Raw genomic sequence first — 23,211 nt, forward strand, 5'->3', positions numbered from 1 at the left:
TAAATATTTACAATAGAAATATTAAGAATATTAACATATAAGCATAAAGTGACTATGGTACTTCCCATGTTTTTTTTTTCCAATACATAACACATGGGAAACAAATCAAAAGTACCTTTCAAGACTATTCAGTTTTATTGTCAGTGATAACATGCACAAGACTGTAATTTTACAGTTATTGTTTGTTTCATTTCCTTAAGTATCCTTTGAAAGATTATGAATATGCATTAAAAAAATAGATTTACATTTCAGAAATTTAACACATTCAGGAAGCCCTCTGTAAACATAGACCTCTTTCCACATTTTTTTCCTGCGTTTCCCATATAACTTAATTTATGACATCATAAATTTATAAACTGAATCTGGGCTGCTACATTAGAAGAAAAAAATTAAGACTGAATACACTAAATTGCTTTTCATTTTCAGCCCTAAGAGCTAGATAACAAAATTTTTTATTTAAAAGCAAACCAGGAGTTCATTTTCTATAGATGTTAGCAGTCTAAAAATATTAACATGCAGTTTTTATGTTCTTGGTGTTTCAAGTTATTACTCCCTGTCCTTCTTTATCCCTCCATCTCTGGACAATTATAGAAACTACAGAACAGATTTGGCTACTACTTATCCCTCCTATACACAAGAAATTTTCCAGTGAATTCTATATGTGTTTGAATGATAAAGTGATGAAAACAATTCTGCTTATGTTTTAAAAACAACAGTAGAGGAAGCAGAAGCCTTTTTAAAAAGCACATTAACATGCCATAAAAACAAATACTGATATAGAGAGAATCAGTAACACTAGTTCTTTATTTCTACACTCTGTCCTTTCTAAAAATCCCTCTCTACTGCACCATTCAGAAACAGAACTATGAGGATCAAATAATATCACAAAAGTGACTTTAAGAAGGCACAGTTTAACAATTCTTGATATTTGGCCTATTTTAGTCTTTGCATAATGACTTGAAATCTGTTTTCTTCTAAAAAAAATTAAATTTAAATGAATTTTTATGCAATGAATAAAGATTTAGTTGATAGTTTCTTATTCAGCAACCAAATTATCTTTACTTAATAATATTAAAGGGATTTTGCATGTTGGTCACATTAGTTAATCATAAGTACATTATTATCGAAGTCTTTGAATGATAACAGTATAAATCTTAAAAGGCAAAACATAACTAAAATACCTTATTAGCTTTAGATGATTCAAACAGCAACTAATAGCTGTTTCCAAAATTTTATTTTTAATAAAAAATGATCTAGTTCACATTATTCAATGTCAGCTAAATTGTGTTTAAAAAACTAAGTCTTTTAGTTACAATAGTAGAGACTATAAGAAATTAACATGCTCTTATACAAAACAAAATTGACACACACAATGGATTCAAATAAAAACTGACACACTCAAAAGATCTCTGAAATTCTGCCAACTTCCAGTCCAGTGAAAAGTAAAGCCATAAAGTTATTATACATAAATAATTAAAAGTTAGAGTTCATAATGGAAATGTCAACAAGATGTAACTACTACATCAGTGTTGATAGTTTCTACTATACTTTCAACTAGGCACAGCAAATGTGCAATATTTGACAGTGTCTACAAAATTAAAGCTTTCAAAACTATAAATAAACATAAATAACAGCATATCATTTGTAAACCATTAGGACTGTTAAAAAAAATTAAAGATGTGAACTAAACAGTTACCTGCTAATATCTCAATAAGCTACTTTCCACTATGCATAAAGCTATGGTTTGTTAATTTTACATTGTTGTAAAAAGTAATTTCATTCCAGTATGCAATCTTCAAATCTTTCAGATCTTCATGCTCATCTCATAAAGAGATCCCTCCATGAAGTCAGCTTGTCATATTTTCAGCAGCCTGAAAGAGAAATTAGATTCATTACAATGAAACCAGTAAGAGATAGTTTAAAGATAAAGATCTGGCAATTCAAAATAATCATTTCTTAAAACTGCATTTAATAGGATGTAATGTTCAATAATATATTTAAGTTATTAACTATATAAAAAGTTTGATTTACATCCTTGAATTCACCTTTAGTGATACACTTTTAATTCTACCTTCAACTGCTCCAAACAACAATGAAAGGGGTTCATCAGTAGAAGAAAAAGAAAGAACAATTTTATCTGCCACTTCTCCAACTGGATAGGGAAATAAAAAGGTAAAAGAGCAAGGATACTGGAGAAGAGTATTGGGTGATCTCTACACTAAAAAAGATGATGAAGGGGCTTAAGAAATACATCTCCACATTCAAGGTTATTAGGGACAAAACAGAAGCAAAGCTTTAATGTGGGAGTGTGGGGGAAAAAACAAAAACAAAACCATGTGAACTACAAAAGGGAAATGACTGATGCCAGTAAGTTAGAGACTAAAAAACATCAAATAAGGGAAAGGAAGATTAAATACTTAGACTAAAAAAAAAAACACAAAAAACAAATCAGAGGCTCTTTCTGAAGAAGCCAGATGCTCAAATTCACAGGTGTTTCTAGGTAAGACATCATGTAATAAGGGTCAAAGAAAAAAAAAATAGTAACGATGGTTGATGACTGCCTGCTTATGGGTATGAAGTTAGCTACTGGCTGGCCTGATAACAAATATAGGGAAGTTTGCTTACCCCTCCTCTCCTCTGACTCTTAAAATCTAGTTTCTTCAAAGAATTGCTCAAATACCACTTCTTATTTGAAGCCTTTCTTGATCTTAACTGATAGTGTTTCCTCTACTCTTATTATCTTATAGTTATTTTGTACATATTTATACATGTGCACACTTTTTTTTTTAGGCAATTGGGGTCAAGTGACTTGCCCAGGGTCACACAGCTAGTAAGTGTCAAGTGTTTGGTCTGAGGCTGAATTTGAACTCAGGTACTTCTGACTTCAGGGCCAGTGTTCTATCCACTGTGCCACCTAGTTGCCCCCATGTGTACACTCTTTCCCTTAATAAACTACACGTTGTTTTGTGGGCACAGGCAATTTTATTTTTCTCTCTCTTGCCAGTGCTTCATAGAGTGCCTGAATAGGTGCCCACTGATTGACTGGATCTTTGTCTTGATGGATCATATTATCAAAACAGAGAATCTTCCATTCCAAATATATTAGTACTATACAATTATAGTCATTCAAATGGTCACAAATGTTATTACCAGACAGAAGTTGGAAAGCACTACAAGAATCTTAGGCAAGAAAACTGAAGACCATTCAAAGGTTATACACTGAAGGAAAAGCATGCAAAAGAGAAAAAATTGATTTAGTAAAAAAAACGGTTAAGGTAATAACTGAGAATGAATGCTATCACAGGAGCAACATCTACCCCAAGCAGCCTAGGTTAATTTTCCCTTAAAAGGTGCTAAAATCATCACCAAAACTTAATTGGCTCAGGGGACTAATGCCTTTAACATAGCTTCCTAGCAACCTAATCACAAGAGCTACACCATGAAAAAGCAGGAGTAGCTATGATATAATCAGGTTTGACTGTTATACCAGCGTGGCCAAAGAAGTTGTGCTTTGCTGTGTCCATAAAGTATCTTTGCTGAGCGTCTTTCCATGCTATGGCTAAAATCTTTTGTTAACTGTTAAATGGGCTACAAGCAGGGGTGTATTAGAGCCAGCTTATATTGGGCTTGAGTGTTTAAAATTAAAAAATTCAATGTTCAAGTTTCAGTGGGAGCATTTATACCTCAGAAATTAGCAAACTCTACACATAAGGACTGATTTATTCTTTGGTTGATTGCCTAGGCCTAAGAAAGTAATAGAGAAAATGTTAATACCGCATTAAACTTAAAAATATATTGTATGCAGTTTCTTGTTTGTTTTTTAATTTGGGGAGAGCTGTTTGTTAAACATTTATTGGCACACCTCTGGCTTCAAGTATCTCATTTGATCCTAATTCCAAATACAAAGTACCAGACTAGTCTGAAACATACTAGCCCACCTCAAATAATATCAGGATTTCTGGCTCATGGCTCCTAATCAGGGAAGAAGTACCCTCAAAAAGAGATAGTAAGAATGTATCTGCTCAGTGTCTAATATTTAAGAAAAGGTTTAACTGAAAAGTAAGTGGGCAGGGGAAAACTGTCAATGCATATCTACCAAGCTAAATACCATATCAAGCAACAACAAAACAAGAGCAGTTGAAAGACTTAGTTCATGGAAGGGAAAAAAAATTCCAAAAAAAGTCAGTGTTAAAACTCAAATTCTTCTCCATAAATGCCTAACATTTTGGCAACAAGCAAGAGGAAAAAATGTTAATAATGCAAATTAAACTAAAAAGTGTGCTGTACACAGTTTGTTTTTTAATTTATGGAGAGATGTTTGTTAAACATTTACTGGCACACCTCTGGCCACAAATATCTCATTTGATTCTAATTCCAAACATGAAGCATCAGACTAGGCTGAATCATGCCAAGTTCACCTCAAATAACATTTGGATTTCCAATAAAGATTAAAGATAGTACAGTCCTAATAATGCAGGGAAACATCTTTGACCTAATACATCACTGGGATTTGGTAGAATGAAATGCACAACCTGGTAGAAACCTATTCTGTATGGAGATGTCATATTTAAAAGAAAAAAGTGGGTTAAAAAGAAGATGAGAAAGTGGAGTTAGCATTGTGTATGTAGGATGTATGGAGGAAATCTATGGGTGGGGAGTAAAATCAGGGAGAAGGGATGAGACCAGTTGAAGATCAACACAAAGAAAGGATTGTGCATGTGCATGTGTGTGCATGTACATGCATGTGTGTTTATTTCACAAGAGGCAGTATGATGTAGTGGACCGAACTCTGGACTAGCAGTCAGGAAGACTTGGGTTCAAGTCCCTCCTCTTACACATTCAGGCTGCTACTTAAGCTCTCAGTGCTGTGTATGAGCTAAGAATATAAGTTGCAGAAAAGGTGCTGACCTGCACTGATAGAAGTTTCCTCACCCAGAAGTTCCCTATGCTAGTGACATCACAGGTCCAATTCCTATCCCTATAGTCCTTTCATAACAAAAACTGAGCCAGTTTACAGGTGGGGGTCTGGACATGTTTTGTGCACAATACTCTTTCCATCCATTACTAAACTCCAATAAGTTTCACTTTTTTTTCTTGTACCAATGTAACAGCTAGGTTACACATATGGATGGCAAAGAAAGCAGAGCATGGAGTAAGAATCAAAAAGGGCTCTTCCTAGGTTACTCTGGAATGTGATGACATCCTTCTAGGTAGGCTGAAAGGAGTAGTAGGAACTAAAAATATTATTTATTAGTATTTTTATTATTAGTATCAGGCATGACTCAATTACATTTCTGTAAAGTACAGAGAAACCACTACTTATCTGTTCAAAAACCTTGTTAGATCTACTTAAATGGATTTTTAAAGTTATGTTTTGGAACAGGTAAGAATTTTGTTAACTAGAAAGTGGTTCTTTTGTTTTATTTTGTTTTGTTTACGAGTTACAATATAGGCAGGTTTTAAGACCAGTAACCAGGATCAAAAAAGGAGGAGAGACAAAGGGGAAAAAAGAAGTCTTCTCTTCAAATAGGAAGATGCAAAACCAATAAAGACTAAAGATAGTGTAGTATAATGGAAAGAATAATAAATTGGAATCAGGTCACCCAAATTGACAACTACATAATCTTGAACAAGTCTCTGAATCTTTCAATCAATAAACAAGTATTTATTAAACATATACTATGTGCCGGGCATTATGCTACATGCTAGGTATATAAAGGAAAAAAAAATGAAACACTGCCGCATCTCAATGAAGTTTATTGAAGCCTCTTGGGTCCATTTCTTGATCAAATGAAATGATACACCCAAAGTGCTTTGTAAAACTAAGTGCTATACAAATGTCATTATTAGAGACTGAAATATTTTCCCTCATCTATAATGTGAAGGTGAGGGAGCTTTTAGGTATATTTTGGCTCTAAATTTCTATGTATTTGATCCTAAAATGAAAACCAAATCGAAAAATGACAAATTATGAGGTTTCATGCTAGCAAACATTCCAATGAACTATAGAGATTTTATTCTCAATTTTTCCCTCTGGTTCTAAGGGAAAAGATGCCAAAATTCAAAGTGTGAGGACAGCAGCTTATTCACTTCTCAATACTACAGTCAGGATTCGTTCACTAGAAATCAAGTGATGGTGGGGATATGGGAAGGAAGGGCTTTAAAAGACCCAGGAGGGTTAAGAGATTCAGGTGAAATGGTTCTACTCAACTGTGGAAATAAAACCAGGTTTTTTGACCTTAGGCAAGCCAATTCAACTCTTTAGGATGAAGTTTTCTCATCTATAAAACAAGGCACTCGGTTCAGATGGCCTTCAAAAGTCCTTCCAATTCTGGTAATATATGAGTCTCTGAAAGATTTGAATACAGTCTTACAGGTGACTTGCTTGAGCTCTCCTCCAAACCCCCTCCAAATACTCATAAAAAATGGCTCTAAACAAATTCTGAAGCAGCAGAACCCACAAAAAGACAGAGAGAAACAAATTTCCAGCCCAAGACAACCTGGATGATGGATCAGAAAGGTGTACTGCGCTGGGCTGGGAGGGTAGCGTGGCATGGGCGTGCAGCTGTAGTCACAGGCCAGGAAAGGAGTAAACACCTTGCCCCTTATCATACCACCTTGGAAGAACTGAAAATTTACAGGTCCCTACAAGTATCTCTGAAAACAGCTTGTACAAACCCTCCGAAGCTTGGGACAGTACATTCTCCACATTGGAAGCAGATTCATACTTAACAAAGAGTTTAAAACTCAAGTAATTGGCTGGGATCATGAGCAAGCAGCGCAAAAAGAGTCACTTTGGTGAAAAAGAAGATCAAAATACACAACCAGAAGAAGGCAACAAAATCAAAGTTCCTACATCCAAAGCCTCCAAGAAAAATATGAATCAGTCCCAGGCCTTGGAACAGCTCAAAAGGGATTTTGAGAAGCAAGTAAGGCAAGTAGAGGAAAAACTGAGAGTGATGCAAGAAAATCATGAAAAACAAGTCAACAGCTTGCTAAAGGAGACCCAAAAAAATACTGAAGAAAATAACACCTTAAAAAACAGCCTAACCCAAATGGCAAAAGAGGTCCAAAAAGCCAATGAGGAGAAAAATGCCCCCAAAAGAAAAATTGGCCAAATGGAAAAGGAAGTCCAAAACATTACTGAACAAAATACTTCCTTAAAAATTAGAATAGAGCAATTGGAAGATAGTGACTTTATGAGAAATTAAGACACTGTAAAACAAATCCAAAAGAATGAAAAATTAGAAAACAATGTGAAATATCTCATTGGAAAAACAACTGACCTGGAAAATAGATCCAGGAGAGAGAATTTAAAAATTATTGGACTATCTGAAAGCCATGATCAAAAAAAGAGCCTAGACATCATCTTTCAAGAAATTATCAAAGAAAACTGCCCTGATATTAGAACCAGAGGGCAAAATAGAAATTGAAAGAATCCACAGATCTCCTCCTGAAAGAGATCCCCAAAGGAAAACTCCTAGGAATATTATAGCCAAATTCCAGAGTTCCCAGGTCAAGGAGAAAATATTACAAGCTGCCAGAAGGAAACAGTTCAAGTACTGTGGAAACACAATCAGGATAACACAAGATTTAGCAGCTTCTACATTAAAGGACTGCAGGGCATGGAATATAATATTCTGGAGGGCAAAGGAGATAGGATTAACCAAGAATCACCTACCCAGCAAAACTGAGTATAATCCTTCAGGGGAAAAAATGGTCATTCAGTGAAATAGAGGACTTTCAAGCATTCTGATGAAAAGACCAGAGCTGAATAGAAAATTTGACTTTCAAATACAGGACTCAGTGGAACATGAAGAGGTAAACAGGAAAGAGAAATCATAAGAGACTTATTAAGATTGAACTGTTTACATTCCTGCATGGAAAGATGATATTTATAACTCATGAGACCTTTGTCAGTATTAGTAGTTGGAGGAAAAAAATTATATGTAGATAGATAGATAGAGGGCACAGGGTGAGTTGAAGATTAAGGGGTCATATCTGGAGAATAAAATTAAGGATGAGAGAGAGGTATACTGGAGAAAAGAAAGGGAAGGTAAATGGGGTAAATTATCTCACAAAAAAAACAACAGAAAAGAAAAGTCTCCTACAGTGGAGGGGAAACAGGGGAAAGTGAAAGGGAATGAGTGAATCTCATTCTCATAGGATTTGGCTTAAGGAGGGAATAACATACACATTCAATTGGGTATAGAAATCTGTCTTACCCTACAGGAAAATAGGGGGAGAAGGGGACAAGAGACAGGGGGTGATAGAGAGGAGGCAGATTGGAAAGGGGTAATCAGAAGTAAACTTCTGAGGAGGGACAAGGTCAAAAGAAAGAATAGAATAAATGGGAGGGCAAGATAGGATTAAGGGAAATCGAGTTAGTTTTTCACAACACGTCTACTATGGACTTGTTTTGCATTAACTGCACATGTACAGCCTATACTGAGTTGCTTGCCTTTTCAATGAGGATGGGTGGGGAGGGAGGAAGAAGTTTTAAAAACATATGCTTAAAAAACTATTTTCACATGCTACTGGGAAATAAGAAATACAGGTAATGGGGTACAGAAGTCTATTCTGCCCTACAGGAAAATAGAAGGGGAAGGGGATAAGAGAAGGGGAGAGAGATAGAAGAGAGGACAGACTAGGGGAAGGGATATTCAGAATGCATGCCATCTTGGGGTGGGGGGAAGGGGGAGATGGGGTGAAAATCTGGAACTCAAAAACCTGTGGAAGTGAATGTTGAAAACTAAAAATATATAAATTTATATTGAATACAGTCTTATACCATTCAGAGAGGGAAATGAATGAAAGCAAAATACTGACTGTGACTCAACTATGGGAAAACAAAAATACAGCAAAAGAAATCAACAGAAAGAGAGAATAAATTCAGTAGTTTCCAACCTGTGGATATACATCTTTGTAGAAGTGGTCTGAGAATCTGTATGTGCATTAAGCATTTGTATGTGTTTATAAACCCATATATCTGCCAGTGGGAGCATGTGTGTGTGTGTGTGTGTGTGTGTGTGTGTGTGTGTGTGTATGTATGTGTGTGTGTGTGTGTGTGTGTGTGTGTGTTGTGTGTATGAATTACAACAGTTATTAGTGAAACATGAATTCATTTAAGAGCATTACCGAGTTCATGTTGAGAGGCAACACGGAGTATAGAATGCTGGCCTTGGAGCCAGGAAGATCTGGGTTTAAGTCCTATTCCTAACCAATACTGGACATTTGACCCTGGAAAGTCACTAAACCTTTTTAGGCCACCCTCTAGGATTATAAGTTGCAGAAAAGTGCTGACATTTACTAATAGAGGAAGTAGCCCCATCAAGTAGTTTATGCCAATGAAATCACAGGTTCACCTTCTATTACTAGATTCCTAACAATTTTCTGCCATCATGTATCTTCTTAATCAATTAATACTAATATAACCAGTATGGAGAAGGAGGGATGGAGGGGAGAGAGCACTAAATTTCTGGACATTACAAATGGGCCCTCATACTAGAAAAGTTTGAGAACTATTTATTAAAATGCAACTGGTATTCCCCAATTGAAAAACAGTCAAAGGATATGAATGGCAGTTTTCAGATGAAGAAATTAAAGCTATCTGTAGTCATATGAAAAAATGCTCTAAATCACTACTAATTACAGAAATGCAAATCAAAACAACTCTAAGGTCACACATCAGACTGGCTAACATGACAAAACAGAAAAATGAGAAATGCTGGAGAAGATGTGGGAAAATTGGAACACTGATGCATTGTTGGTGGAGTTGTGAACCGATCCAACCATTCTGGAGAGCAATTTGGAACTATGCCCAAAGTGCTATAAAACTGTGTATACCCTTTGACCTAGCAATACCACTTCTAGGGCTGTATCCCAAAGAGATCATACAAATGGGAAAAGGACCCACATATACAAAAATATGTATAGCAGCTCTTGCTGTGGTGGCAAAGAATTAGAAATTGAGAGGAATGGCTGAACAAGTTGTGGTATATCAATGTAATGGAATACTACTGTGCTATAAGAAATGATGAAGGGGCAACTAGGTGGCACAGTGGATAGAGCTCTGGACTTGGAGTCAGGAGGACCTGAGTTCAAATACGGGAAAGGTGTTCTGCAGAAGGTGACTTATGAGTTGAGATGTGAAGCTAGGGAAACTATGAGGAAGAGATGAGATGGAAGAAAATTCCAGGAATTGGGGGTGAGGGGGCATAGAAGTGGGGAAGAAAGGGTAGAGGAGGAGACAGCCAGTACAAAGGCAAAGAGATAAGAGATAGAGTGTCATGTTCAAGGAAAGGCAAATAGACCAGAACTAATAAAATGTAGAGTTTGTGGAAGAAAGTAAAATCTAAGAAAACTGGAAAGGTGGGAAGCAGCCAAGTCATTAAGAGGAGTTTAAACAAACAAACAAAAAGGAGTTTATATTTGAAATCTGGATGAACTGGAGTGAGAAGAGACTTGAGGCTGGGAAATCAACCAGAGGGCTATTGCAATAGTCCAGGAAACAGGCAATGTCTGCCTTAAGTAGAATGGAAGCTGTGAAAGTGAAGAGAGGGAGAGGTATGAGAAACACAATAAAGGTAGAAACAAGATTCTGGTAATGGATTGGAGATGTGACTAAGAGTGAAGAGTTAAGAATGACAACGTGGTTGTGGGCATAGCACCACCTTCTACTAATTATTTTAGTTGTTAGTGCTAGCCTTTCCAAACTACTTTGTAATTATTTTCTTTATATTTATGTGTTCTTGTCTCCCTCATTAGAATATAAGCTTCTTTTAAGTTCTTGTTGTTCAGTTGTTTTTTCATGATTCCATGTGGGATTTTCTTGGCAAAGATACTGGAATGATTTGCCATTTCCTTCTCCAGCTCATCTTACAGGTGAGGAAACTGAGGAAAACAGGATTAAATGACATACTTGCCCAGGGTCACATACCTAGGAAGTGTCTAAGGTCAGATCTGAACTCAGGGAAAATAAGTCTTCGGTACTCCAGGCGAGGTAACTCTGTGTCGAGTTGTCCTTTCTTTTAAGTAGGGAATATCATTTATTGTAGTTGCAGCCACACTGCTTAGTATAGTTATCTGGCTCACAGCAGTCACTTAATAAATACTTACTGAATGACTAGGAGGATGGTAGTGCCTGATAGTAATAGAGAAGTTCAAAGTAGGGAGAGTCTGGAGAAAAAAAATGTGCGTTTTAGAAATGTTAAGCTTGAGATATATATATAAAGGTAATGGGTAATGTGGCACTATAGCTGAGGAGAAAGACTAGGACCATATATAAAGATCAATCATACAGATAATAATGTAATTTATGGAAACTACTGAGAGACCATAAAGGGGAAAAAAAGGGCTCATAAAAGACACTTATGGAACACCCACTGTTAATGTGAAGAATCAGCAAAAGAGACTGGGAAGGAAGGAATGGTTAGACAAATAGGAGAACCAAGAGAAAGCAATGCCAAGAAAACCTAAAGTGTATACATGAAGTGGGTGATTAATGGTGTCAAATGTTGCAGACACTTCAAAGACTAATATTTTGAGAAGGTCATTAACTTTGGCAATTAAGATCATTAGGTAACTTTAAAGAGAGTAGTTTCAGTTGGAGCTCAGAAACCAGATTGCAAAGAGTTTTAGAAGAGAAAGAAAAGGAAAAAAAGCAGAAGAAACAAGCATACATAGTTCAGCTAAAGAGAACTATGGGATGATAACTACTGGGGACGGTAGAATCAAGTGAGGGTTTTTTTAAGTATAGAGGAGACACTGATACATTTGCAGGCAGAAGAGAAGTTATTAGGGAGTACCTGAAGACAGAGTGGGGATGCTAGTAGGGGGAATCTGCTGGAAAAGACAAGAGAAGATGGGATCAAGGATGCATGTTGGCCTTGGTAAGGAGAAAGGGTTACTGAAGAAGTAATGCCTGAAAAGGCGGGAGTGGAGTTCTCGTGTTCTTTTGGACTTGGAGAATTCTCCTAATGTTTCTTTAAAAAAAAATCTTATTTTCACTGGTCACTTTTGTTGTTGTAACATCTTCATTTCTGAATATATCCCCACTTCCCAGGAAGTCAACTCTTGTAAAAAAAAAAGAAAGCAATTCAGCAAAACCAACACAACCACTTTCTCTGAAATTTGTATAATATTCCAAACAAATATCACCACAACCACAAAAAGGTGAAAAATATATCAACTCTTCTTCAGAGTCAAGTCTGGTCATTGTAATTACATAGTCTCAAATTTGGGGCTTTTTTGGGGGGAGGAGGAGAAGCTTTTTTACACTGTTGCATTCATTGTGTTTGGTTCTACTTAATCCCTTCATCAGTTCACAGGTCTTCTCATATTTCTCTAAATCCTTTATATTTGTAGATTCTTAATTGTGCAGTAATATTCTACTATAGTGATGCATCACAATTTGTTTAGCCATTACTTGCACTATTCTACTAATGACCTAGTTCTACCTCCCATAAAAATTTTTTGGAGGCAAAAATTAATAGTCTTCCTCACCTTTAGTGCTTCTGTGGCCTTGCGAAGTTCTTTAATGACAGAGGATAAGGCCTCTGGGTTTATTCCTTGCTCACACAGACGTACACAAATAGAGAGTGTTTCCATATCCAAGCCAGTATTCAATATTCTTGAAATCTCAAGCAGAACTGAAAAACATATACAAAAGCTTTTTAAAAGTTAGATATCAGAGTTTCAATCTATGTAGATAGTGTCCTTTAGTACAGATACTGTCACAAGACTGAATTTCCTAAGGGATTTTGGAATTAATATTGGAATTCAGTAATGTAACACTAAGTTAAGTAATTAATTAACACTTAATACTTCTAACTTTTCCAAGTGCATTTATATCTATTATTTTATTCTTTAAAAAGCATAATAATATTGTGAGACAGGTAGACAAGGTGATGTTATCTTCATCCAACAAATGGGGCAACAGGCACTGTGGGTTAGTTAAGCGTTTCATCAGCCATTTAGGGGCCCAGTTCTCCTATGCTTTAGACCAGGGCTTCTTAAACATTTTCCCCTCATGACCTCTTCAGCTCTTCTAAAGACTATGATTAGTAAAATTAGATTAGTAAAACATAAATTCAAAAACTATTAATCCTGCACTGAGAATAATTCAAATGTTTATACTAAGTTACTTAACCACAATGGGGGTGGAGTGGGTCCTCAGTTTTCTTATTTCAATCAAAAAACAAAACAAAAAAAACCCAGGCATCTAGTTCCTTCATAAGACCCTTTTTGTTTGGAAGCTACATTCCTATGATTTTATATGTGAGCTATGTATGTCATTTCACTTACTTAAAATCTTCTTACAGACCCAACAATTATCATATGCTAAAAGGAGATGTTAATAATGTACAATCATACATAACATACAATTAATTTTTCCCTTTAACTTAACTCATATAATTACTAGAAGCCGTTTATACTTCGTTTATAATGCAGGAAGTATTTAAACATAATGAAATTTCTTTTCCTCAAAAGTTTTCTACAATTTGGACTTTCTGATAGAATGTACACCCCTCTTTTATTTAAATTTCTAAAAAAATTATAAGGGGAGAAACTGGGTCCTTTCCCCAGAGTTAGATTAAAAACAGCCTCTGACACCCAAGACTATGTGAAACCGATGCGGTTTAGGGGTGCTAGGAACTCCAAGAATGACAGGGTACAAGGTGGAGCTGCCTGAAATGAATTTACATACTCAAGTTTTCCCTTAATCAAGTGGCAAAGTTTATGGTGATACCAATAGAAGCAGGCGAAGCTCCAAGGGAACCTGCAACTTGATGGGGTGATACCAAAGCTTATATGGAAAAGGGACAGGAAAAAGAGAGCCAAATATGCTAATTAGGTGATGGGGTAGGGGGATTAGGAAGTAGTCAGTACATGTAAGTAGTCTGGGTGCTGGCTGCTGGAATGGATGGGACAACTGAGGGAGTTAACAAAGATAGCTTTGTTGATACCAGCCTTCAAGGAAGAAAAGAGGGTTTTTTTTTTTTTTACTGCCAGAGGCTGGTCCTTGGGGATCTGGTGCCAAAGACAGAGTTCTTGGGTCAGGCATCCCTAAGATAACTTTTATTTGAGGAATTATAGGGTCAACTCTGTGCCTGTAACAAGGGAAAAAATTTTGGGCTGGGGGGGCATCTGGTTACTTTGATATGGTCTTAGGGCTTTTTGGGGTCCAGGTCCCACCACCCCATCAAAGCCCCAGGAAACAAAGGAATTCTACTCTTGCATTTTTCCTGAGTGATATTAAATGAATGATGAGTGATATTAAAAGGGCTCCAGCTTTTTGTGATCTACCTTAGCATAAGACCTGCTTAGCATAAGACTCAACTCTTGGACCACTTAGATCTGTAGTTCTGAACAAAATTAATTATCTACTTTGAGGGTATGTGTGGAACAGAAAGAGAATAAAAAGAAGACAGTTCTAATGAGTAAGAAAAATGTAAAGTGCTTGAAGAGAATAAATGTGGATATATAGAGAACTCACCAAACAACTCAGATGTGGAAAAAAAAATGAACAGAAGATAAAAGCAGGCAATATATCATAAATACAAAAGCATGGCATAGTACTACTAAACATTGTTAGGAATCTAAAAGTTCAAAATACGCTGAGGCGAGCTAGAGAAGCTAAGGACAACCACCCCCACAAGCTATGTTGAGAAAAAGAGATTAAGACAGTAAGTTCCTTGAGGGCAGGGACTGTCCCTGGCATTGCCTCTTTTAGTATCTCCCACTCTTAGCAATGTCTGGCACATAGCAGGTACTTAACAAATGCTTACTGATTGACTGACTAAAGAGATAGAACCACTGCTTAGGATGGAATATGATGACTAATAAAGGTTTCCCTCTGGATGGGAGAGACTAAAACCATAAAAGCTAATAGGGAGTTGGTACTCAAGAAAGTAAGGGGATAATAAAAGCATCTACTTGTCCCGATGAGTTCAAGTCCCCTGGTTCAGATGAACTGGAACCTAGGGTAATGGAAGATAAAATTGCTGGGCAATTATCAATGATATTTTAAAGATTTTGGAGAATATAAAAGGTACTGAGAGATGTTTTCCATAAAATTGAAATAACCACTAGAAATGTAACTAAGTAAAACTGATACAGGTGGTCTTATCTTTTTTTTTTTGCTTTTAGAAGTCAGTAAGTAGGACAAAGGTTAAGCTTTGCTTAGAGTGAGCATGCTTAATAGGCTCATGAAGACTTCTCCACCTTAAGGTGGGGCTGAGACCCATGTTCTGAACATGGCAATATATGTGAAGGAGAGAAGGACATATCAAAGGGTAGATGTATAAAAGGCATACAGAAAGTTGTACACGCTGGAGTACTCAGCCAATAAAGAAACAGAGGAGAGATTCTGTGGCTTGGATTAGAGATAAATAGTGAACTCCTGCTTTGTGTTCTAGTCTATAGGACACTCATGGTTGCATGCTTTTAACTTCATCCCTCCTGTGTCCAAACGAGTTATTTCTTACCGTACTACAGGACTACAGAAGGGCAAATGTCCTGATTCTTCCCCCTCAGAAGAGAAAAGCATCTCTGAATGATAGGCCAGTTACTTTAATTTAGATTCCTACAAATATTTTCTACAACAGATTATTAAAGTCACATAGAATAAATCTGCCAGACTAAAACGATTTTTTAAAAAATTCTGGATTACTAAACTGGTAGATTAGGGCAATATTTCTTATGCTATCCTGCAAGAGACCCTGTAACATCCAAAGTTTGTTTTTTAATGAACCTTATGTTATTTAATAGGCATTAAAATAATAATTTTAGATGATTTTACTACAAGGGTTCTGCCAAAGTTTTATTTAAACTGAAAGGTTCTACCACTGTGGAAAACTTTAAGAACCACTGGATTAGAGTACTGCTGTAGATATAGTTCATCTAGATTTAAGCTAAGTGTTTCTTCTAACTGAAATCTGGGGATTGGGATCTAAAGTAAGGTGTTAACACAAGTCTTTTTTTGGTGAATGTTTCATCAGGGGTATATCTTCCTTCCACCTAGTCCAAACCGAACCCTGTTATCTTCAGATGCTCATGTGGATGTTTATACTCCTTGTGATCCAGAACTGGAAATGTGGTACCTTCAATAGAAAAGACTGTTCTAAAACCTTTAGTATGAAAAATAAGAATATTGATTATGATCAGGTCATGTCTTGATCCCCCAAAGAAAAGCTTATCCACTCAGACTTTTAAGTGGTAAGGAGAAAACCTAAAAATGATAAGATATCTCATTTAAATTTAATTTAAAGTAGGGTGCATATAACTTCAATGAAGTATAGAATTGTTTGAGTAGAGTTTTCATTATATAGAAAATGAAACAAAAGACAATAATCTAAACTCTAGGTCCAAGAGCAATATGAAAGTTAAAAAAAGGTCATAAAATAATTGCTTATGATTAATCTTTTATCTATTGTTTCTCCAAAAATACCCTATATGGTATTTTTTTGCTGATCCATAATTTTGAACTGCTGACCATGAAAGGTACCATCAGGCAGTGGAATGCTGGACCTGAGAGTCAGTAAGACCTGGGTTCAAATTCTGCCCTAGCCACTTAACTAGGCAAATAATTTAACCTCTTTAATCTAGCCACTTAACTGGGCAAATAATTTAACCTCTTTAATCATCATTCTTTACCTGTAAAATGGAAGAATAATAGCACCTTAGAGGATCGTTGTGAGGATCAAATGAAATAAAGCACTGTATAAATTATTATAATTTTGCTTAACACATATATATATATATATATATATTTTTTTTTTTTTTTGGTCACACACTAAAGCAGCTTCACCTAGAACACACTGCTAAGGAGTAGTAAACTGTCAAAGCTCAATCTCTATCAATAAAGGGGGTTGGAAACAGCTGACCACCAAAGTTCCTCCCAGACCTAAAGTTCTGTAATTCTATCTACCAATGTGACCCCTTGTGGAGGGGATTTTTGATGAATCCTGGTAAGCTTTGACTGGTGGCAGAACTTGTGGGGGGAAAAAAATCTAGTTTTGAGTTCTTTAACATACTTAGGTCACAGATTTAACGATGGAAGGAGACTTCAGACGTTATCTACTCCCTCTTTCCATTCTTTTTTTTTCCTGCAAGCTGGGCTTCTCTTTATTTTCAGTTCAAAATCATGTCAGCTTTTTTTTTTGACCGCCATATCACACTGCTGACTCATAAACTTGCAGTTTTACTAAACCCCCCAGATCCTTCTCAGACAAACTGCTGTCTAACTATGTCCCTTGATCTCATGTACTTGTGGCGAACAGTTTTTTTTAACCCAAGTATAAGACTGCATTTTCTACTATTGAATTTAGTCATATTTTAGATTTGGTCCAAATTTTCTAGATTATCAAGATCTTTTTGGGTCCCAATTCTTTTTTTTTTTACTTTTATTTATTTATTTTGATTCATCAATAATCCCTTCCATAATGCTTTTGAGTTTAAAATTTTTCTCCCCCTTCCTCCCCACCACCTTCCCATTTTTCAAATGATGAAACTGAAGTCCAGAGAGATTAAGTGACTTGTCCAAGTCACATAAATACAAAGCAACAAGGTCAGGATTCAATCCCAGGTTCTGTGACTTCAAATGTTGCACTGTACACCTCATTAGGTTTTGGGGGGAAAATTGTCAGGAGCTTTATGGTGCTTGTAACAGATCTAGACAGTATGTTTCCTTCAGCAATTTTCTAACCTGGAATTAATTAGTTCCTTTCCTATATTCCCCATAGGCAGCTAGGTGGTTCAGTCAATAGAGCACTGAGCCTGAAGAGTTCAAATCTAGCTTCAGACACTTACTAGCTACACAACCCAGGGCAAGTCACTTAATCTCTATTTGCCTCAGTTCTCAGCTATAAAACGAGAACACAATGGAGGAGGAGATGGTAAACCATTCCAGTATCTTTGCCAAGAAAACTTCATGGACTTTGTCACATAGAGTCAGATGGGACTGGATGACAGTAAATATTCCCCCCGCCCCCCAAGCCCAAAACCAATTCCATAGATAGTTACTGAGTACCTATTAGGGAATATAAAAATGGGTAAGGCAGATGATCTCTAAGGTCTCTTCTTCCAGCACTAAATTCAAAGTGCTTTTCCTTAACTGTGAGGGAGGTATTACAAAAATTACAATTTCCTTTTACAAATAAGGAAAATGAGACTTATATAGGTTTTGCCTTGACCACGGCTGCATTAATAACCATTATATGTGATTTGAACCCAAGTCTGAGGAATGAATTACTAAAAAAGCATTAAGTGCTTACTATGTGCCAGCATTGTGCTACATGATGGGGATACAAATACAAGAAAGCAAGACAATTCCTGCTTCAAGGTCTTTGATGTTTTAATGAGGAAAAGACAACTCATATGAGAGGGGGTGTCCACAGAGGAGTGTTTTTGTTAGCGTTGATTTCATTACTATTTTCAGAATCAGAATTAGAAAGGGGACGGAAAGAGTACTCTGCAGCAGCAAGGCATGAAAATAGAGAAGTAGTATGTTAGTTCTGGATTTGGGCTTGATAAGGTAAATACTCAGCAACAAAAGCCAAGGATTCTAGGGAGGAGCTTGGGGCCTTGAGTCCCAGGGTAGAGGTTAAAACACAGAAGCATGGCATGAAAGTGGTGTGGTGGATTGAGTTGAAGCTAGATACAGTGAATGGCACTAACCAGAAGCCAAGGGTGTCAGAAGACTAAGTCCAATATTATTTGTACTGTACTATGTTCTAGAAGGAAGACATAGGGAAGACAATGAAGGTTCTGAAAACCAACAAACAAAAAAAAAAGGCAAGCAAAGGGATAAAGGAGGTTCATATTTTTTAGTTAAATAATCAAGTTAAGAAATGTTTAAAATATTACTTTCATGCATCCTTTCAACCTAGCACTGCAAAAAGGCACAAATCTACTTGCTAAAAAAGTTTTTAAAGTGACAAAACATTATTATACTTAGGCATAAGAGGTGCCTTTTCTCATCTCTAAATCACAGTTTAGAATAAAATTAGAATAAAAATGAGAAATAACTTTTCACTTACACATTGGTAAACACTGATGAAGCAGCTTTAAATCTAAAGGAACTTCATATAATACCTCATATTATACATTTGACTATATTGGTAGTAAATCTTTTAACCCTGAAACTCTATAATTAACTGAAACGTGAATGTGTTTATAGCAGAGTCAGTATTATATATTACCTACAGATTCATTAAATAAAAAAATTCTGGTAGCATTTTTACCTCTAACAGAATGAATCTAAAAATACAAAAAGTAGTAGATCAGAGTTTAACCAAAGGCTACAGTACTTCTTGGTGTCTTCTTTTACCACCCATCCCTTACTGATGTGCTCATGTTATTAGCACTTAGTAATGGTGATTCATATCAAGATTCTCCACATTCTAGCCTAAGGTTAGATCATTTATACTCTAACCTGCCATGTACTATGTGAAAGCATTTACTACCTCTGGAGTTTTATAGCTTTACCAGCAACATTCCTTTGCTGCTAAAGTGCTCTGTTTCCTCTTTATATGATCAGGTAAAGCACTATATTAACTTTTACTGTGAGTTCCAAATTGTTAAAAAAACAAACAAAAAGAATTTTTTTTCAAAGTTCAATCATGCTTATTCTACTGGTTTCATCAATCACCATATGCCAAAGCAACAGCTGGAATGTTGACAGAAATAAGAAAATACATTTTATGTACTGATACCATTATCAATCAATTAATAAGTATTTATTAAGCAACTACTATGTACCAGGCACTGTTCTAAGTGCTGGGGATACAAAGACAAAGAATTATACAATCTCCAGTCTGAAGGATCTTACATTCAACCAGGGGAGAAAACAAATACATTATATGTATATATAGAATAAAACATAAAAGAACAGTTATAAATAAATACAAGTAGTTAAATAAAAGAAAGCACAGGAGGGAAGACATGAAAAGTTGAAGAATCAGGAAAAGACTTCCTGAAGAAGGTAGTAGCTAAACTACATCCAGAAAGAAGGGATTTTATGAGGTAGAGGTAAGGGTGGTACAATGGTATCACACTCAAATAGAAACTGATTCCTAAAGGTTGATAGTTGACTTAGAAAGCCACAAATGAACATTATCTATGTTCTATTTGGGGGGAAGGGGATAGCAGTTAGGTGGCACAGTGGATAGAGCACCTGGCCTGGATTATGGAAGACTCATAGTCCTCAGGTCAATCTGATGTAAGTCACTTACTAGCTATCTGACCCTGGGCAAGTCATTTAATCCTGTTTGCCTCAGTTTCTCACATGTAAAATGAGCTGGAGAAGAAATGGCAAACCACTCCAGTACCTTTGCCAAGAAAACACCAAAAGAGGTCACAAAAAGTTGAACATGACTGAGACAACAAAAATATTGAATTTGTATTCATTCTGTTAAATGTTTCCCAATAATCTGGTTCTGGCTGAACTTAGAAGTTTTGCTAGCCACTTGCAGCCCTTGAATTTGCCACCTCTGACTTTGAGTTGGGAAGAGCTGGGTTAAAATCCTTTCTCAGACACTAGCTCTGGAATGTTGAGTAATTAAAAAACTCTTTCATTCAGTTTCTTGATCTGTAAAGTGAAGAAATTGGACGTGATGGCCTCCCAGGTCCCTCTCAGCTCTGTATCTGCGATCTTATAATGTCTTTCAGGTATGAGGACAGCCAATGCAAAGAGACAGAGATGGGAAATGGTCCTCTGAATGAGGAACAGAAAGAATGCCGCCATATTTGGTGAACTGCAAGATGATGAAGGGGAATGATATATACAATGAGGCTGGAAGCAATAAGCTGACAAGTTGTATATGGCTTTAAAAGTTAAGTGGAGTTTATTTGGGGGGGGGAAGGGGTAAACAGGGAGCCACTGGAGTTTAGAATGACACAGTCAGGACTGTGCTTAAGGAAAATCACTTTGACAGCAGTATGGAGGATGGACTGAAATGGAGAGAAACAAGGCAAGCAGACCAAATAGGAGGTCACTGCCATATCTAGTCAAGAGGTGGACTGTGTGAGCAGAGAGGAGCCATATTAACAAAATGTTATGGAGGCAGAGTGGAAACTTTTAAGAAAGTAATAAAATCAGATAATCCTGAAAGTCAAATATAAATGATTTTAATGGAGCTCTTGGTTTCTTTCTTTGTTTTCCCCCATTCTGATACCACTTCTAATTATTTTGTTGCTCTTACATTTGGGTCCTGCATATTGAACTTACTTGTCAGATTTGTGTTTCCCAGACTACAGGCCATTCGCCTACAGTTGGTAGCAAACAGTGGATACTCACCCATACCCACTCATCATCATGGATATGGCCTATGCTCAATTCCAGTCAACTTCCTTCTCAGGACCCACTGAGGCATGGATGATTCTACACCCCCTGACAGCCTGAAGAAGCCACAGAAGCTGACACCTTGGTCCCTCTCCCAAATAAATTTGGGACCCAGCTCTCTGAGGGGGGAATGATGGAGTCTTAACTACTTCCCCCAATATCCCGACTTTCTCATATGCCTCACTAGAACAGCAGCCACATCCACAACCACATCCATCTAGTTTTAGACAAAACCACAACAGCCAGCCAATAAAAAAGCAGCACCAACAGGATACTGAGCAGGATGTTTGACCACTAAATCACAAAAGGTCCTTTTCCTAAGTGGACGCCTGCACAGTAATAGCAAAGAACTGCCCTTAGGTGAACTTATGATGTAGAGAGGCTTATTATAATTACACTACATTAATAACCCTCCCTCCTCCCTGGGCTTTTCTGTATGCATTCTGGGTAGCTGCACGCTCAGTTTAACCAAGGCTAGGGTCCCCTTCCCATATTAGTAAATCCCTCCCATACTTTAATATACATATCTTCTATCATGCTAATGACACCATTAGCTCACCCCATCGTGCTTCGCTAAGCTGCTGGCTCCTCCAAGGAGCCTAGCCCACTGAGAGTGTAATCCTCAATAAATGCCTTTGCTCTAGAGTTGGAGATGGTCTTAGTCTGTAAATCTTTCAAGATGACCCTGCAACACACCCTGACACCTCAATAAACTTGCTGGATATGTGGAGTGAGTTGAATGTGAAGTCAAAATTACAAAGCTGGGAAACTAGGTAAATAATGCCTTAGAAAGAAAAAGGAAAGTTGGAAGAGGGATACTTTTTTTGCTGAAAGGTGGGGGGGTGATGGATAATGAATTCTGTTTTAGATATTTAGATACAGTTCCCCACCCCTGCTCTAGAACATTCAGGTTTTTTTTTAAAATAAATTATTTCTAGTTTTCAACAATCACTTCCATGAGGCTTTTGAGTGGACACCTGCACGTTTTGGTTCTGGTGCCATGCCTGGGTGAAAACTCCCATTTATATAAGCTTTTATTTCATTGACAGCTAATATTTAAACCACCTCGGCATAACGAATTTCACTTGCACCAAACGGCCTTGGCTCATACTGAAGCACTGACACAACTTTTTTTTCCTTTCAACTTCATCACGTTCATACGCACAGACACAACGCGTGTTCCTTTCACCCTCACCACACTCAGTACGTGTACACAGGTACACACACCCCGCCCCCCTTGACCAGCCCGACGCCACCTGCGTCCCTCATAGCTTCCCCCACCCCGAGCTGCGCCGCATTTGTATTCACTTCAGAGCACAGACAGCGGGCAGGGGAAGAGAGCGTGAACGCGCCCATGGCCCACTGGGTTCCAGCCCAGGCAGGGATAACGGGCCCGCGGGCGGGCCGGGCACGCCCGGCCGACGTGGGCAAAAGGGACGGCGCGCGCGACCACCTACGCAGAAGCCAAGAAGGCACCCCTCGAAGGCGAGGCGTCGACGGACTCGGGGGCGTCGGGGGAAGCGGTCCGGGACACGGACGGGTTATTCTCAAGCTTCCAATAGAACCATCCCCTTTTGTTGGGCCCCAAGTCTGCCTGCGAACTGGAGAGGAGAGGAAGGAATAGGGGCGGGGACTCACCGTCCATGGTCTCCCTCACCGCGTTCAGGTTGGCCGCCGCGGCCGCAGCACCACTATTACTCCCTGCCATGGCGACTGCCCGCCAAGGCGGGGAAAAGCGGGAGAACTGTTTGACCCGGAACAGGAGGGAGTGTCCTGTTCTCCCGGGCAATCAGGCTGCACGTTGCCTCCTCACGCCGGAGGGAGGCTCCGCCCCTCGCGCTGTGTTTCTGCCGACGTGAAGAGCTCCA

General features: G+C 37.5%; 1 protein-coding gene across 1 annotated transcript; it reads right to left on the minus strand.

Moving 5' to 3' along the window:
• Positions 1 to 112: 112 nt before the first annotated feature.
• Positions 113 to 23,101, minus strand: MZT1 (mitotic spindle organizing protein 1). The gene is made up of 3 exons (XM_020992471.2): positions 22,982 to 23,101; positions 12,505 to 12,650; positions 113 to 1,871 (listed from the first exon to the last, which is right to left on the minus strand). Exons 1-3 carry the CDS (start codon positions 23,049 to 23,051, stop codon positions 1,848 to 1,850), a joined length of 240 nt encoding a protein of 79 aa, XP_020848130.1. The 5' UTR covers positions 23,052 to 23,101; the 3' UTR covers positions 113 to 1,847.
• Positions 23,102 to 23,211: the final 110 nt, after the last annotated feature.

The sequence above is a fragment of the Phascolarctos cinereus genome, unplaced genomic scaffold (genome assembly GCF_003287225.1).
Source record: "Phascolarctos cinereus isolate Bilbo 61053 unplaced genomic scaffold, phaCin_HiC Scaffold_7;HRSCAF=346, whole genome shotgun sequence".
Taxonomy (NCBI): Eukaryota; Metazoa; Chordata; class Mammalia; order Diprotodontia; family Phascolarctidae; genus Phascolarctos; species Phascolarctos cinereus.

Excerpts from the sequence above, each read along its gene's own strand:
- MZT1 (XM_020992471.2), bottom strand. The coding sequence starts at position 23,051 with ATGGCAGGGAGTAATAGTGGTGCTGCGGCCGCGGCGGCCAACCTGAAC. Across the intron at positions 12,651-22,981 it reads GGTGAGGGAGACCATGGACG|TTCTGCTTGAGATTTCAAGA; the intron begins GTGAGTCCCCGC and ends TATGTTTTTCAG. Across the intron at positions 1,872-12,504 it reads AGGCCACAGAAGCACTAAAG|GCTGCTGAAAATATGACAAG; the intron begins GTGAGGAAGACT and ends TTTCTCTTTCAG.